Raw genomic sequence first — 15,180 nt, forward strand, 5'->3', positions numbered from 1 at the left:
ACATTAGATCATTCTAACTTTTGCAGATCCTTTTTCATGTTTTCCACTCCCTCTAGGGAGTCCACTCTGTTACAAATCTTGGTATCATCTGCAAAAAGCCTTGGTCAGACCAATGGTCCATTACACTCAGTAGCTTGTTCTCATGGTGGCCAATCCAGGTCCCTAGTACTTGGTCAAAATCCAAAGAGTAGCAACATACCATGCTATTGATCCAGGGCAAGCAGTGGCTTCACCTATGGCTTTCTCAATAACAGACTATAGACTTTTTCTCCAGGAAATTGTCCAAACCTTTCTTAAAATCAGCTATGCTATCCACTCTTACCACAACCTCTGGCAATGCATTCCAGAGCTTAACTATTCTCTGAGTGAAAAAAATTTTCCTTCTTTAGGTTTTAAAAATATTTCCCTGTAACTTTGAGTGTCCCCTAGTCTTTGTAATATTTGACAGAATGAAAAATCAATCTACTTGTACCCGTTCTACTCCACTCAGGATTTTGTAGACTTCAATCATATCTCCCCTCAGCCATCTCTTTTCCAAGTTGATGAACCCTAACCTTTTAGTCTTTCCTCATATCATCTTGGTCACTCTTTGAACCTTTTCTAGTGCCACTATATCTTTCTTGAGATAAGGAGACCAGAATTGAATGCAATACTCCAGATGATGGTGCACCATGGAGCGATACAGGGGTATTATAACATTCTTAGTCTTGTTAACCATCTCTTTTTTTAATAATTCCTAGCATCCTGTTTGTACTATCTACGATGACACCCAGATCCTTTTCTAGGGCACTAACCCCCAAGGTAAACACTAGCATCTGCTAACTGTGATTTGGGTTATTCTTCCCAATGTGCATCACTTTGCATTTGTCCACATCAAATTTCATCTGCCACTTTGATGCCCTGTCTTCCAATTTCTTAGTCTGCCTGCAATTTTTCATAATCCGCATGAGTTTTAACCCTTCAGCAATATATTGAACAGAATCGGCCCCAACACCAATCCTTGTGGCACACCATTACTCATATTTCTTTCCTCCAAGCAAATTCCATTAACCACCACCCTCTGGCTTCTGTCTGTCAACCAGTTTCTAATTCAATTCACCACTGTGGGTCCTAAATTCTGCCCATCAAGTTTATTCAAGAGCCTTCTATGAGGAACCATGTCAAAGGCTTTGCTGACATTTAAGCAAATTACATCTAATTCATAACCTTGATCCAATTCTCTGGTCACCCAGTCAAAGAATTCAATTAAATTTCTTTGGCACAATTTACCTTTAGTAAAGCCATGTTGCCTCAGATCTTGTAACCCATTGGATTCTAGGAAATTTACTATCCTGTGATGAAGGTGAGCTGGTTGACTTAGTGTATCTAGATTTTCAGAAAGCTTTCAACAAATTCCTCATGAAAGGCTCCTGAGAAAATTAGAGAGTCATAGGATGGGAGGCAGTGTTTTGTTGTGGATTAGGAAGTGGTTATTAGACAGAAAACAAAGGGTAGGGTTAAATGGCCTTTTTTCTCAATGGAGAAAGGTAAATAGTGGAGTACCCCAGGGATCTGTACTGGGGCTAGTGCTATTTAGCATATTTATGTTTAAATATATTTATTGATTTTTAAATCATATAATCAAGAATACCTTTTTTTATCCCAGGACAAGCAGGCAGGTATTCTCACTAGTGGGTGATGTCATCAGACAGAGCCCCGGTACGGACGTCTCACAAGCACGTGTTGCTTGTAGAAACTTAAAAGTTTCTAGATGCCCGCACCGCGCATGCGCCGGTGCCTTCCCGCCCGGAGATCCGGGCGTGTCTCCTCAGTTCTTTTCTTTCCGCGGAGCTGAGAAGTTCAACTTCATCATGCGCTAGCTGAATTCAGTTAAATTTGCCTTCCTTGTCCGCGTTTTCGCTTTCCTTTAATTACAGTTAACAGTACTTTTCTTTTTCAGTAAAAAAAAAAAAAAAAAAGAAGATTATTTCCTCCGGCGGGTCGAACGGGCTGGCCACGTGGCTCAGGCCCACTGGCTTCGACCTCGCGGCGGAGATTTTTTGGCCTATGTCCCGGCCAATCACCGGGTTTAAAAAGTGCAGCAAGTGCCAACGCGCGATTTCACTCACGGACCCTCACCGGCGCTGTTTGCAGTGTTTGGGCCCTGACCACATTCCGAAATCGTGCAGGCCTTGCTCTACCCTTACGGCACGCTCATTCAAACGGCGTTGCCTATTGTGGGAATCGATGTTCAAGATGGACGCAGCTAAGGATCCCTCAGCCTCCACTTCATCTGATACCTCCCCGGTTCGGGCGAAACCAATATCGACCCCTCCTGCATCGAGTGTGGTGAAACCGGCATCGTTCATCCTGACACCATCCACGAGCTCGACGTCGGTGCCTGCCCCGGTCTCCTCGGTTCAGGTACCTCTTCCTTCCACAGTGCCACCAGTGGTCATCAAAGTGCCGAAAGCTACTAAGCAGAAGCACTCGACCTCGAAGGAGCGCGATGACCGTGCAGGAGGACCCCCTTTCGGTGCGGATCCCTCCTTATCGGCTTCGCTACGGTCCATGCTGGAAGCTCAATTCGTTGAGCTCATGCAGACCATCGGACCCGGGCTCATCGCTGCCATACAGGGTGACCTCCCGGTACCGATCCAAAGGGGCGGTCCGCCCCCTCCCCCTCCTCCACGCCGTTCAACCTCGAAAACCGACGAGGACGAACGGGGGAAGGCGGCGATGCCCATGCGGCAAGCCTCGCTTACCGATATGCCGCCATTAGAGCCCATTACGCCTCCGCGCCAACATGGGACCAGACCTCCGATCGATACTCAAAGCCCTGGGCATAGTCAGGAAGAGTTCTTCCGTACTCCTTACCAGACTTGGGTAGCATCGCAAGAATCCGCATCGCAACCCCAGTTGCGATCCACCGCTTCCAGCCCTATCCACCACTTGGGGGCCTCGGGAGACCATGCGATGCACAGACGATCCCGATCCCCGTCCCGCCACTGAGACGGGCACCGATCAAGACACTCATCCTGGCACTCTTCACGCCATTCGGAGGTGTCACCGCAGAAAAAACTGCAACGTATGGGATACTCCTCATCAGAGGTGTCCCCTCCGGAGGGACCGGAGTACGAGGAGACACCCGTACCCGATTCTCCTTGCCACTCCCCGATGTCCATGGACCCGGAGGCCTCTTCCTCCTCCATCCCGTCCCACAGACCGACGCTGGCGGATCAATTGTCTTTCTCTTCATTCCTCCGACAAATGGCGGATGATCTGGAGGTGACCCTTGACACGGGCTCCCGATACTCCAAAGAGTACCTGGACACCATGCATTTACCTAACCCTCCAACGGAGTCGCTTCGGCTCCCCCTGCATAAATTGCTGGATCAGACCTTCATGCAGTGTTTCGAAACACCGTACTCCATACCGGCGATTCCCAGCAAACTCGATGCTCGATACCGCATCGTGCACCATAAAGGGTTTGAGGGCCCTCAACTCTCCCACCAATCCCTACTGGTCGAGTCCTCTCTTAAACGCTCTCATCCCTCCCAGGTCTACGCCTCTGTACCGCCGGGCCGAGAGGGGAGAACGATGGACAAATTTGGTAGAAAATTCTATCAAAACTCCATGATGGCGTCACGGGTGCTGAACTACAATTTCTTTTTCTCTTCCTATCTGGAGTTCTTCTTGCCGGTGCTCCGCAAGTTCACTCCGTTCATAGACACCCAAGCTCGATTCGAGTTCGAGGAAGTGGTAGCCTCCCTCTCCCAATTACGCCTCCAGCTGATGCAATCCTCCTTCGATGCATTCGAACTCTCGGCACGTGCTGCCGCAAGCGCGGTAGCCATGCGTCGTCTGGCATGGCTCCGTACAATCGATATGGATCCCAACCTCCAGGACAGACTCGCCAACGTACCATGTGCGGGAGCTGACCTGTTCGATGAATCTATCGAAACTGTTACCAAGAAGCTGTCGGATCACGAAAAATCCTTTCAATCCATCCTGCGGCCCAAACCCAAACCTCAACAGTCTCGACCTTCCAGGCCACCCCTGATTTACCAGCGGCGTTACATGCCCAGACAAACGCCTGCTGCGAGACAACCTGCGAAGAGACAACCTCCCCAGAAGTCTCAGCAAAAACCTCAGCCACCGGCTGCACCTAAGGCTCCCCAGCCCTTTTGACTCCCCTCCGGGGAGCATAACAGACACCGTTCTGCACCCCTCAGCCTCTCCCATAGGGGGCCGCCTCCATCTTTTTTACCATCGATGGGAGGCCATAACCACGGACCTATGGGTCCTTACCATCATAAGAGAAGGATACTCTCTTCACTTCCATCGGGTCCCCCCGGACCATCCTCCAAGAGAGTATCCTTCAAGCTCGACACAGACCGCCCTTCTTCTTCAGGAAGTCCAAACCTTACTTCAGCTTCGGGCTGTCGAGCCGGTCCCGTCAGACCAATTGAACCGGGGGTTTTACTCCCGGTACTTCCTCGTCCCGAAGAAAACGGGCGACCTGCGACCCATTTTAGACCTTCGGGCCCTCAACAAGTTTCTGGTCAAAGAGAAGTTTCGCATGTTGACTTTGGCTTCTCTATACCCCCTCCTTGAGCAGAACGACTGGTTATGCTCCCTGGATCTCAAGGAGGCCTACACTCACATCCCCATTCACCCGGCCTCCCGAAAGTTCCTCAGATTTCGGGTGGGAAATCTGCACCTACAGTATCGAGTGCTACCATTCGGCCTCTCTTCGTCCCCCAGAGTCTTCACAAAGTGCCTGGTGGTAGTGGCCGCGGCACTCCGAGACAGGGGCCTACAGGTGTTCCCATACCTCGACGACTGGCTCATCAAGGCCCCGTCAGCCCCAGAGGTCACTTCGGCGGTCCTGGCTACAGCCGACTTCCTCCAGAATTTGGGCTTCGAGATCAACTTTTCCAAGTCTCATCTACAACCCACCCAGTCCCTCCCCTTCATCGGAGCGGTCCTGGACACCACTCGACTCCGAGCATTCCTGCCTCTGCAACGCATGGAGTCTCTTCTTCATCTCTGCCAGTCGGTGTCTACTCGCCAAACGCTACCGGCGAGACAACTGATGGTGCTCCTGGGCCATATGGCCTCCACAGTACATGTGACACCCTTTGCCAGACTCCATCTCAGGATCCCCCAGTGGACCCTGGCATCACAGTGGAACCAGACGTCCGATCCACTAACCAAACACATCTTAGTCACACCTGCTCTTCGGCAGTCTCTACTTTGGTGGATGACCTCTTCGAATCTATCCAGAGGTTTGCTGTTGCACTCTCCCCCCCATCAGAAAGTTCTCACAACCGATTCGTCGAACTATGCATGGGGGGCCCACCTGGATGGTCTCCGCACCCAAGGATTCTGGACCAGTGCGGAAAGACTACATCAAATCAATCTACTGGAGCTCAGAGCCATCTTCAATGCGCTCCAAGCTTTCCAACACCTACTTCACGACATGGTGATCCTCATTCGCACAGACAATCAGGCCACCATGTATTATATCAACAAGCAAGGAGGCACGGGCTCGGCCCTCCTTTGCCAGGAAGCTCTACGAGTCTGGGACTGGGCGGTGCGCCACAACGCCTTCCTCAGAGCAGTCTACATTCAGGGGGAGAACAACGTCTTAGCAGACAAACTAAGCCGTCTGCTACAACCGCACAAATGGACTCTCCATTCCAGCCCCCTTCACCAAATCTTCACACAGTGGGGGACGCCTCAGATAGACCTCTTTGCGGCTCCCCACAACTCCAAACTGCCTCAGTTTTGCTCCAGGATCTACACTCCTCATCGCCTCGAGGCAGATGCTTTTCTACTGAACTGGGGGAAACGATTTCTATATGCGTTCCCACCATTCCCGCTGATCCAGAAGACTCTGGTCAAGCTGAAACTCGAACGGGCCACCATGATTCTAATAGCTCCTCGGTGGCCCAGACAACCTTGGTTCTCCCTCCTACTTCAACTCAGCAGCAGGGAACCAGTACCACTGCCAGTGTTTCCTTCACTACTTACTCAACATCAAGGATCACTGCTTCATCCCAACCTGCAGTCTCTCCACCTGACAGCTTGGTTCCTCTCAACGTAACCCCTCACCAATTTTCACAAGAAGTGAGGGAGGTCTTGGAAGCTTCCAGGAAGCCCGCCACTCGACAATGCTACTCCCAGAAATGGACTAGATTCTCCTCATGGTGTGTTTCTAAATCAAAGGAACCTCAGCGAGCTTCCTTATCCTCCGTGCTGGACTATCTCCTACACCTATCTCAATCTGGGCTCAAGTCTACATCCATACGAGTCCACCTGAGCGCTATTGCGGCGTTCCACCAGCCCCTACAAGGGAAACCCCTCTCGGCCCATCCGGTGGTCGCCAGATTTATGAAAGGACTCTTCCATGTTAACCCTCCTCTCAAACCACCCCCAGTAGTTGGGACCTCAATGTAGTCCTTTCCCGTCTCATGAAGCCCCCGTTTGAACCACTCAACAGGGCCCCTCTTAAGTACCTCACCTGGAAAGTGCTTTTTCTTGTAGCCCTTATGTCCGCTCGCAGAGTCAGCGAACTCCAGGCATTGATGGCGGATCCACCATTCACAGTATTCCATCATGACAAGGTGGTCCTCCGCACTCACCCGAAATTCCTGCCTAAGGTGGTCTCCGAATTTCATCTCAACCAATCCATTGTACTTCCAGTATTCTTCCCTAAGCCCCATTCTCACCACGGAGAATCGGCCCTTCACACTCTAGACTGTAAACGTGCTTTGGCTTTCTACCTGGATCGCACCAAGCCACACAGAACCACTCCTCAACTTTTTGTCTCCTTCGATCCTAATAAGTTGGGAAGACCCGTATCAAAGCGCACCATCTCTAATTGGATGGCAGCTTGTATCTCTTTCTGCTATGCCCAGGCTGGATTATCACTTCCTTGTAAGGTCACAGCCCATAAGGTCAGAGCAATGGCAGCCTCAGTAGCATTCCTCAGATCAACACCAATCGAGGAAATTTGTAAGGCTGCCACCTGGTCGTCGGTTCACACATTCACCTCACATTATTGTCTGGATACTCTCTCCAGACGGGATGGACAGTTTGGCCAAACAGTATTGAAAAATTTATTCTCTTAAGTCGCCAACTCCCCCTCCATCCCACTGAGGTTAGCTTGGAGGTCACCCACTAGTGAGAATACCTGCCTGCTTGTCCTGGGATAAAGCAATGTTACTTACCGTAACAGTTGTTATCCAGGGACAGCAGGCAGCTATTCTCACGTCCCACCCACCTCCCCTGGGTTGGCTTCTCAGGCTAGCTACCTGAACTGAGGAGACACGCCCGGATCTCCGGGCGGGAAGGCACCGGCGCATGCGCGGTGCGGGCATCTAGAAACTTTTAAGTTTCTACAAGCAACACGTGCTTGTGAGACGTCCGTACCGGGGCTCTGTCTGATGACATCACCCACTAGTGAGAATAGCTGCCTGCTGTCCCTGGATAACAACTGTTACGGTAAGTAACATTGCTATTTAGCATATTTATAAATGAGTGAGGTGATTAAATTTGCAGTACCTGGGAATGATTTGGTATATAAATGTAAGGATTGGATTGGATAACACTAAACTGTTCATAGTTGTTAAAACACATGTAGACTGAAAAATTTCAGGCAGATCTTAGGAAACTGGAAGACTGGGCATCCACATTGCAGATGAAATTTAATGTGAACAAATGTAAAATGATGCATATTGGGAAGAATAACCCAAATCGTAGTTACCAGCTGCTAGAATCGCCCTTAGGGGTTATTGTCCATGAAAAATATCTAGGTGTCATCATAGACAATATCCTGAAACCTTCCATCAATGTGCAGTAGCAGCTAAAAAAGGAAACAAGATACTAGGAATTATTAGGAAAGGGATGGTAAATAAGACTAAAAATGCTATAATGCCTCTGTATTACTCCATGGTGCAATCTCAGCTTGAGTATTGCATTCAGTTCTGATTGCCATATCTCAAACAAGAGATAACAGAATTTGAAAAGGTTCAAAGAAGAACAACAAAGATAATAAAGGGGATGGAACTCCTCTTGTATGAAAAAAAAAAAAAGAGGTTAGGGCTCTTCAGCTTGGAAAAGAGACAGCTGAGGGGAGATATGACTGAAGTCTACAAAATTCTTTTTTTTTTAATTCTTTATTCATTTTTAATTGAAATATAACATATTACATGCCTCAGGAAACAGAAAATAGCTATTACATACAAATTATGATACAAACATTAAAATCATGAAAAGCATGTGTCAAAAATAGTTATGTAGCTAAATCCCCTGTAAGCCCTCAAGTGGAAGGGGAGAAAATTATTAGGAAAAAGAGGCACAACGAAATTAAGAAATAATACTAAGCAATTGATGGCATCCCGGATAGGACTAAAATTAAATTAAACATCCTTCCTCTTTAGGCTAATCTATTTCTTCCCATGGATCCCTAACTTGGACCTGTATCTTGCGCCTATTTTCAAGAAAAGCCTTTAATTGTTTGGGATCAAAGAAAAGATACCTATTTGATTCATACAAAATTAAGCATTTGCAGCGAAAACATGATATGAAATAAGCTCCCAGGGATAACACCTAAGGGCATAATAACAAAAACTGCTTGCTTTTTTCCTGTGTATCTACATTATTTCAAAAATATAGCCTCATCACCCAGTCTTTATCAGACTCAAAAACAAATGTCACCAGGAGTATAGATCTCATGCTTTCTTCCTCTAAGGATGTTTCCAATAACTGAGTGACATTCAAACTATCCAGTGACAAATCTCCCTGGGCCTGAGGTTCTTTTTTCGTCAGAACAAAGTAAACTGGAGAATGGAGGCACCGCTTCCTTAGGAACCCCCAGAACTTCTATCACATATCTCTTCAGCAGTTCAATGGGAGCTATATACTTGGATTGAGGAAAGTTAACAAAACGTAGATTTAACCGACTGGTATAATTCTCCATTTTTCAACTGTGTTTCTCAGTCCTACTAACCCCTGACTAAAAGTCAGTGTGTTAGTCTTACATTCTTTAAGATCTTGCTGGGAGTCCTCCATTTTTTTCCCTAACTCAAAGTGTTTCACTTCCTGGGTGGTAATTCTGGTTTTACTATCTTGCAAAGAATTATCTACCAAAACTTTGTTACCAGTGAAAATCTCCAAGTGCGCAACAACGTCCCAGATGGAGTCAAGAGTGATATGAGCAGGTTTTACCATAAGAGACATACTGTGCTCACCAGTATTCTACTGCTGACCATGTTCCACAGACCTGGTATCCTCTCGGGGCCATGCAACACCCACAGCACCTTTGGTCTCCAAGTGGAGCTCAAACTCGGCTCCCATAATGGTGCTCCGTGCATCAGCGTCTCTTCTCCAGCCTCAAGCACTCCCCTCTGGTGATGAGAAATCCGCAGGGTTTCCCTCTCCCTGCGGGCTCATCAAGAACTCAGTGCGCAGCTCACTGCCTGGATCCATGGGTGGAAGTTTCTCCTCCAGGCTCAGTATCGAGCCTGGGTAAGGCTGCCTCCTTGACAGCACCCGATCCGAAGGGACGTGACGTGCGGGTCACAAATCGGTCGATGGTGGGAAGGGGAATTGGAGAGGACTCAGATGGGTAAGTCCTAAATTTCCCCTTCCTCTTACCCATCTAATCGCTATTCCAAAATGAAAGTTTTAATGTGGAAAAGTTCCCCGAACTCAGAGTCTCAAAGCGTCAGTCCTCCTAAACGCCACTCTTGAAGTTTACAAAATTCTGAGTGGTGTAGAATGGGTACAAGTGAATCTATTTTTTACTCCATCAAAAATTATAAAGACTAGAGGAGGACACTTGAAATTACAGGGAAATACTTTTAAAACTAATAGGAGGAAATATTTGTTTTCATTCAGAGAATAGTTAAGCTCTGGAAAGCATTGCCAGAGGATGTGGTAACAGCAGTTAGCATAGCTGGTTGTTTGTTTTTGGGGGTTTTTGTTTTTTTTTTAAATATTAAGTTTCAAAATATATAACAGTGCAATGTATAGATTAATAAATAGACAATAAAGTGTGAAAGCACATACAACTTACAAGTATCCATACACAATCATTTAATCCCACCCCTTTCCAATAAATAATCATAAATAATAAACATTTTAACCCACCCTCCCCACCCTGGATGTGCATAGAACTAACCAAATTAAAGACCAAAAATATCTATCCTGATGTAATATAAGATGTCAACGGGCCCCAAACCATAGCTGGTTTTAAAAAAAGGTTTGGACAAGTTCCTGGAGGAAAGGTCCATAGTCTGCTATTGAGACAGACATGGGGATTGGTATTATAGAATGTTGCTACTATTTTGTTTTTTGTAAGGTACTTGTGACCTGGATTGGCCTCTGTGGAAACAGGATACTGGGCTAGAAGGACCATTGGTTTGACCCAGTGTGGCTGTTCTTATCTTCTTATGTACAGGGGACTCACAGGGAGTGGAACAAGTTATAGGTGAGGATTCAAAGAGGGAGGCTGGCCAGAGGGATGAGAAATGTGGTTTGGATAGTGGCAGGGTAAGACCAATGGGGTGAAACAGACAAACTTGGGTGGACAGAGGTGACAATTGGACTTAAAGATTCATATCAGCTTTCCTCCAACTGGAGCATAACTGGGGAGCAGGCTCGAGGACCTGGCTTCCTCACTTTGGATTCAACGCCCTCCAAAATTGTGGCAGCAGTGTAATGGCTGGTGGGGATGTGCAAACTCTCCCTGAGTCCCTGTCTGTGCTGCCTCAGCAATATTAAAGTTAGCAGTATGCTTCAGCCACTGATGCTGGTACTATCACATGTGTTTAGTTCGGTGACTGAACTGAGCATGCACGGGAGTGCTGGTGTTAGTAGTATAAACATGCCATTGACATCTGTGTTGCTAAGGCAGCCTGAGTGGGTACTCAGGCAGTAGAACTCTTCAGCTGGTAGGGCTTGGACATTCCCATCAGCAAAGGTATGTTCTGAATGCAGTGAGAGGAAATATGTGGTCCTCTCTGTCCATCCTTGGGCTTCCCTAAAATGGATTTCTGGTTAGGCCTTGGTCCTCTGGTGAGCAGCAATATAGGTGGTGTAAGACCTGATATTTTTCATGTGTTCTGTGCACATTTACATGCTACTCAGAATCACTGATACATATCAGGAAAAATGTGCTGCCTATGACATGCCCCTGATAGGCCATCTGTTATTTTCGACATTTTTACCACATAGATGTTTTCCTCTGGGGTTTTGTAGACTAGCACATTATACAGTTTAGATATTTAGACATGGATTTGCTGGAACATTCACTTGTAAAACATGAATAACACTTCTAAAATGACCCCCTTTGCCTCCTTGTGTAGGGTAAAGCTAGTATGGAAACAGAGTTGTGACGAGGGTTAGCTGTCAGTAGGCATATATGGGGTGATTGGAAGGGCTGGTAGTGATTTTATTTTCTACTGCATGCTACATACTGCATATTTGAATTGTTAACTTGATAGCACTGATGGGAGGTGTCATATAAAATAAATGGCATATTCAGCAGGAAATGGGCAAACTAGATAGGACTTTTGGGTTCAGTTTGTTGTGATATTTTGCTTGTGTAGTGTGTGGCGCAGTGGTTAGAGCTACAGCCTCAGCACCCTGAGGCTGCTGAGGTTGTGGGTTCAAATCCATCACTGATCCTTGTGACCCTGGGCAAGTCACTTAATCCCCCCATTGCCCCAGGTACACTGAGTCGTGGCTCGTGGCCAGCGTGCTGTTTATGGGACGATATTGGAATGGATGTCAGGAGCATGATAGTGCAGTAAAAAGCGCCAGTTTTTCGTATGATTCTGGGTAATTCTAGTTAGATAATTCTGTGTTAGTTAAGGACCACGCCCAAATAGAAGCGTACGGAAAAACAGGTGAATAAAAATTTGAATATAATGTAGCTAAGGCCAGAGAAAAACACACTAAGGATTAATATAAGGGAAAGCATAATAATATCTGTGTATGTACTTTGCTATTGAGCCAAATCATGGTGGAAATCATGATTACATGATTACATAGAATCCAGTTTGGGTTCTCTGTTTGGACACCATCTTGTGCCAGTGATTAGTTTTCTGCCTTCTTTGTCCTCTCTGAGTTTTTCCCGCTCCCAGCCTCGTAACACCAGATGTGCTTGCTTTAGACTGGTAAAGAAGGATAACGTGCCCCAAACTGAATTGGATGTAGTTTTGAATGAAAATTATGATTTATTGAATGAATGAAAGCTTGGCCAAGCAAAGAGTGAATGAAACAAATATGATTGGATTGAAGTGTAGGACTGTGTTGCTTTGAAAAACATATTTTATATATTTTAAACCTGAAGAAACACTAAGGAAAATCCTAAGGCAGCATCTGGAAGTAATTAGAGTCAGCCTCAAGAATAGGAAGAAGGGGGGCATTGGAAGCCCACGCTTCAGGGAGAGGAGAGGGGGACTTAACCCCTCCTCCTCCAGAGTAAGGTTTCTGTGTAAGGCTATGCAATTTGAACCTGTCAGTTTAGGAAGAGTTTTTTCCTTTAGGGCTGAGAATTTCTCAGCACCATGTTAATAATTATAGATTCTCTTGAATGTTATAATGTTAATTCAGAAATCAAAAGTAATTTTCTGAAAACTTTGTATAACTTTTAAACATGGAGGAATGTTTCTTTGTCCAACTTTAAGACCACCCATAGGATTGTTATTGGTTGATTATGATGATGATGTCACGAAAAGCCAACAGCATATAATAGGAATTTTGGAGCTAGTAAAACGAGACCATTGTGAGAAGGCCAGCCTTTGGCCACGATGATGATCTCCCATGAGCGCAACGTAAGCAATTATGCTGTTCTTTTGATCTAATAATGGAAAAATAGAAACAATAATTCAATAAATCTTGGTTATAATTTTAAAACCTTGCGCTGGTGTCATTTTGCACGTATAATTATTTTCAAACCTGAAGCTTTCACAAATGGCGTCAATGACCCTTGCTCAACACCAGATAGAGTTTGAGCACGCCGGTCCAGATAGGGAAATGTGATAAAGTACCTGAATGTAAAACCACTAAGGATATAAGTGGTAAATAAATGTTCTCAAATTTTGACCTTGAGAATTTTTATGAATTATAGAAGGTGCTTTGAGTCTCTCATCTCCAAGTGTTGGCCTGTAGTCTTTTTCCTGTTGATAATAACATGAGAAGACTTGAGAGGGATTTTGAATTGGAGATACAAAGTTAGTGTTAGAGAAAAGTGCCCTTGTGTATATGAAGCTTTATGGTCCTTTTGTGCTTAACTTTCTTGTACAATTCCTGCTGCTAAATAAATTGACTTTTACTTATTGGACCAAAGAAGGGAACATTAATTTAAAATGTTTCATTTAACATGCAAACAGAGAAAGTGATATTAATGTGTTATGCATATTGATTAAACTAATGTGTAGCAAACTGAATCCACTTAGAGGAACTCTTTATCCTGTTTCTTATTTACATTGAGTTATAACCAAAATCATCAATCACAGATATCTCATCTGAAATGTGTCTGTTAATTACTTGATCGAGAAACTACTCAACTGAAAATTCTGCTGTAGTTAAATATTTATTTATGTATCTTTTAAACATTTTGTCATCACGGCTATTTGAAAGCTTCATGATAAATCTCTTAAGCTCTGATATTTTTATCGATGAATTTGGTTAACTTCTTTATAAACAAATTAAAAAATATTTACCTTAGATGCCAAAATGTAAGCAGTTCTGCATGCAATCTTCAAGTCATTAAACATGGACTGATAGCAAGACATTTGCCATTTTGATAATGCTAGAAAAATTTCAATTAGATAAGGTTCATGCTGTTTTAACATTGCTCTTTAAATGAAGGCAAAGTCAAAGTGTATCAATGATGGAATTGATTGAAATTATCAATATACACCTTACTTCTGTGCCCATTAAACTTGGGTAAAATTCTATTCACCGTAAATGAAAGAAATTCAGAATCACTTCTAGGACCATTCATTGGACTTTAATGCAAACTAGAATATTATTCTAAGCTTTTTAGACTAAAATGGGTATGGGTCAGGACTAACTTGGTGGTTTGGTGTGCATTGCCATGTTAAGGGCCCTGGCATTGATTCCCAGCTGGGGTCTCCCATTCACTGTATTAGCCAGGGCTGGGGATGCCACAGACAAGATTCATATAGCAACTCTCATTATTCAGACCTAGGGCCCTTGATTTTGGAGTTCCAGAATGACTAAACTTGATTGATTTGAGAGAAAAATAACAGGTTAAAATTCACAACTAATTGCATCATACCTTGTATCTCAGCACTGATACTAACTGAGCTGGAAAACCAAAGGAACAGAAGGAAATAATTTACACCATTTCTTTTTCTATTAATCTATTAATGTGCAGTGAAGACAAAAAAGAGACATCTGTTTCTTTATAGAGTGTGAGCTGCTTTCCTTCTCTCCTTAAAGAATGACATGAGATGGTTTCCTGCAGTTATCCAAGGGGATAGGAACGGTGATGAATTTTGCTCAGGGAGCATTCCTGGCACATGTGCCGGGCAGGATTAATTCTTCGAAGGCCCCTAGGCACACAAGTATACTGGACCACCCCCCCCCTGGCCCGCCCATCCCCATTTATCTATTTTCTTGTTTACTTCTTTATTTCCACTTGTATTTCCTTTTTTAATTCAAAGCAAACAAAGATTAGCATACCAGTGCACAGTTTTTCTTCTATGCAACCCCCAAACATCTCTGAACAAATCCCCCTCATTCCCTTCTTACCAACTTACCCAGAACTTTTATATATGTATGGAAAGGGTTCAGAGTTAAAGTGTTCATGTATATTGTAAAGCAGTAATACTATCCAAAATATGTCTGTATTAATAACCAAGTTTACAACGCCCCTCAACTGACTCACTCTATGTCGACCAACTGTAACCCATATGTATGTATAAACAACCAAATCTGTAACTCCTCTAGTACGTTCCACTCAATGTATGGTAACGTAACGAAACAACAAGGCAAGCAGTCCACCAAAGAATCCAACATGAAACATAAGATCGGCAGAAAATAAGGAGATTCAACTCCAAGTTTATTCAAGGTGCTCCCAAGAACCATGCCCGATGCATTTCACCAAACAAGGTTAGTCAATGCTAACAGAAAACCATGTCTTTCGTACACACA

The 15,180-nt window shown here is 44.8% G+C and overlaps 1 protein-coding gene across 1 annotated transcript in view; it reads right to left on the reverse strand.

The window, feature by feature from the left end:
* Window positions 1–14,070: 14,070 nt before the first annotated feature.
* The window catches only part of PTCHD3 (patched domain containing 3), a 34,199-nt gene continuing 33,089 nt past the window's right edge, over window positions 14,071–15,180 (reverse strand). The window contains exon 7 of the mRNA XM_033932891.1: window positions 14,071–14,159. Coding sequence (XP_033788782.1) covers window positions 14,071–14,159 — 89 coding nt within the window. The remainder of the gene's footprint in view (window positions 14,160–15,180) is intronic.

This window comes from Geotrypetes seraphini, chromosome 2, assembly GCF_902459505.1.
Source record: "Geotrypetes seraphini chromosome 2, aGeoSer1.1, whole genome shotgun sequence".
NCBI classification, from domain to species: domain Eukaryota; kingdom Metazoa; phylum Chordata; class Amphibia; order Gymnophiona; family Dermophiidae; genus Geotrypetes; species Geotrypetes seraphini.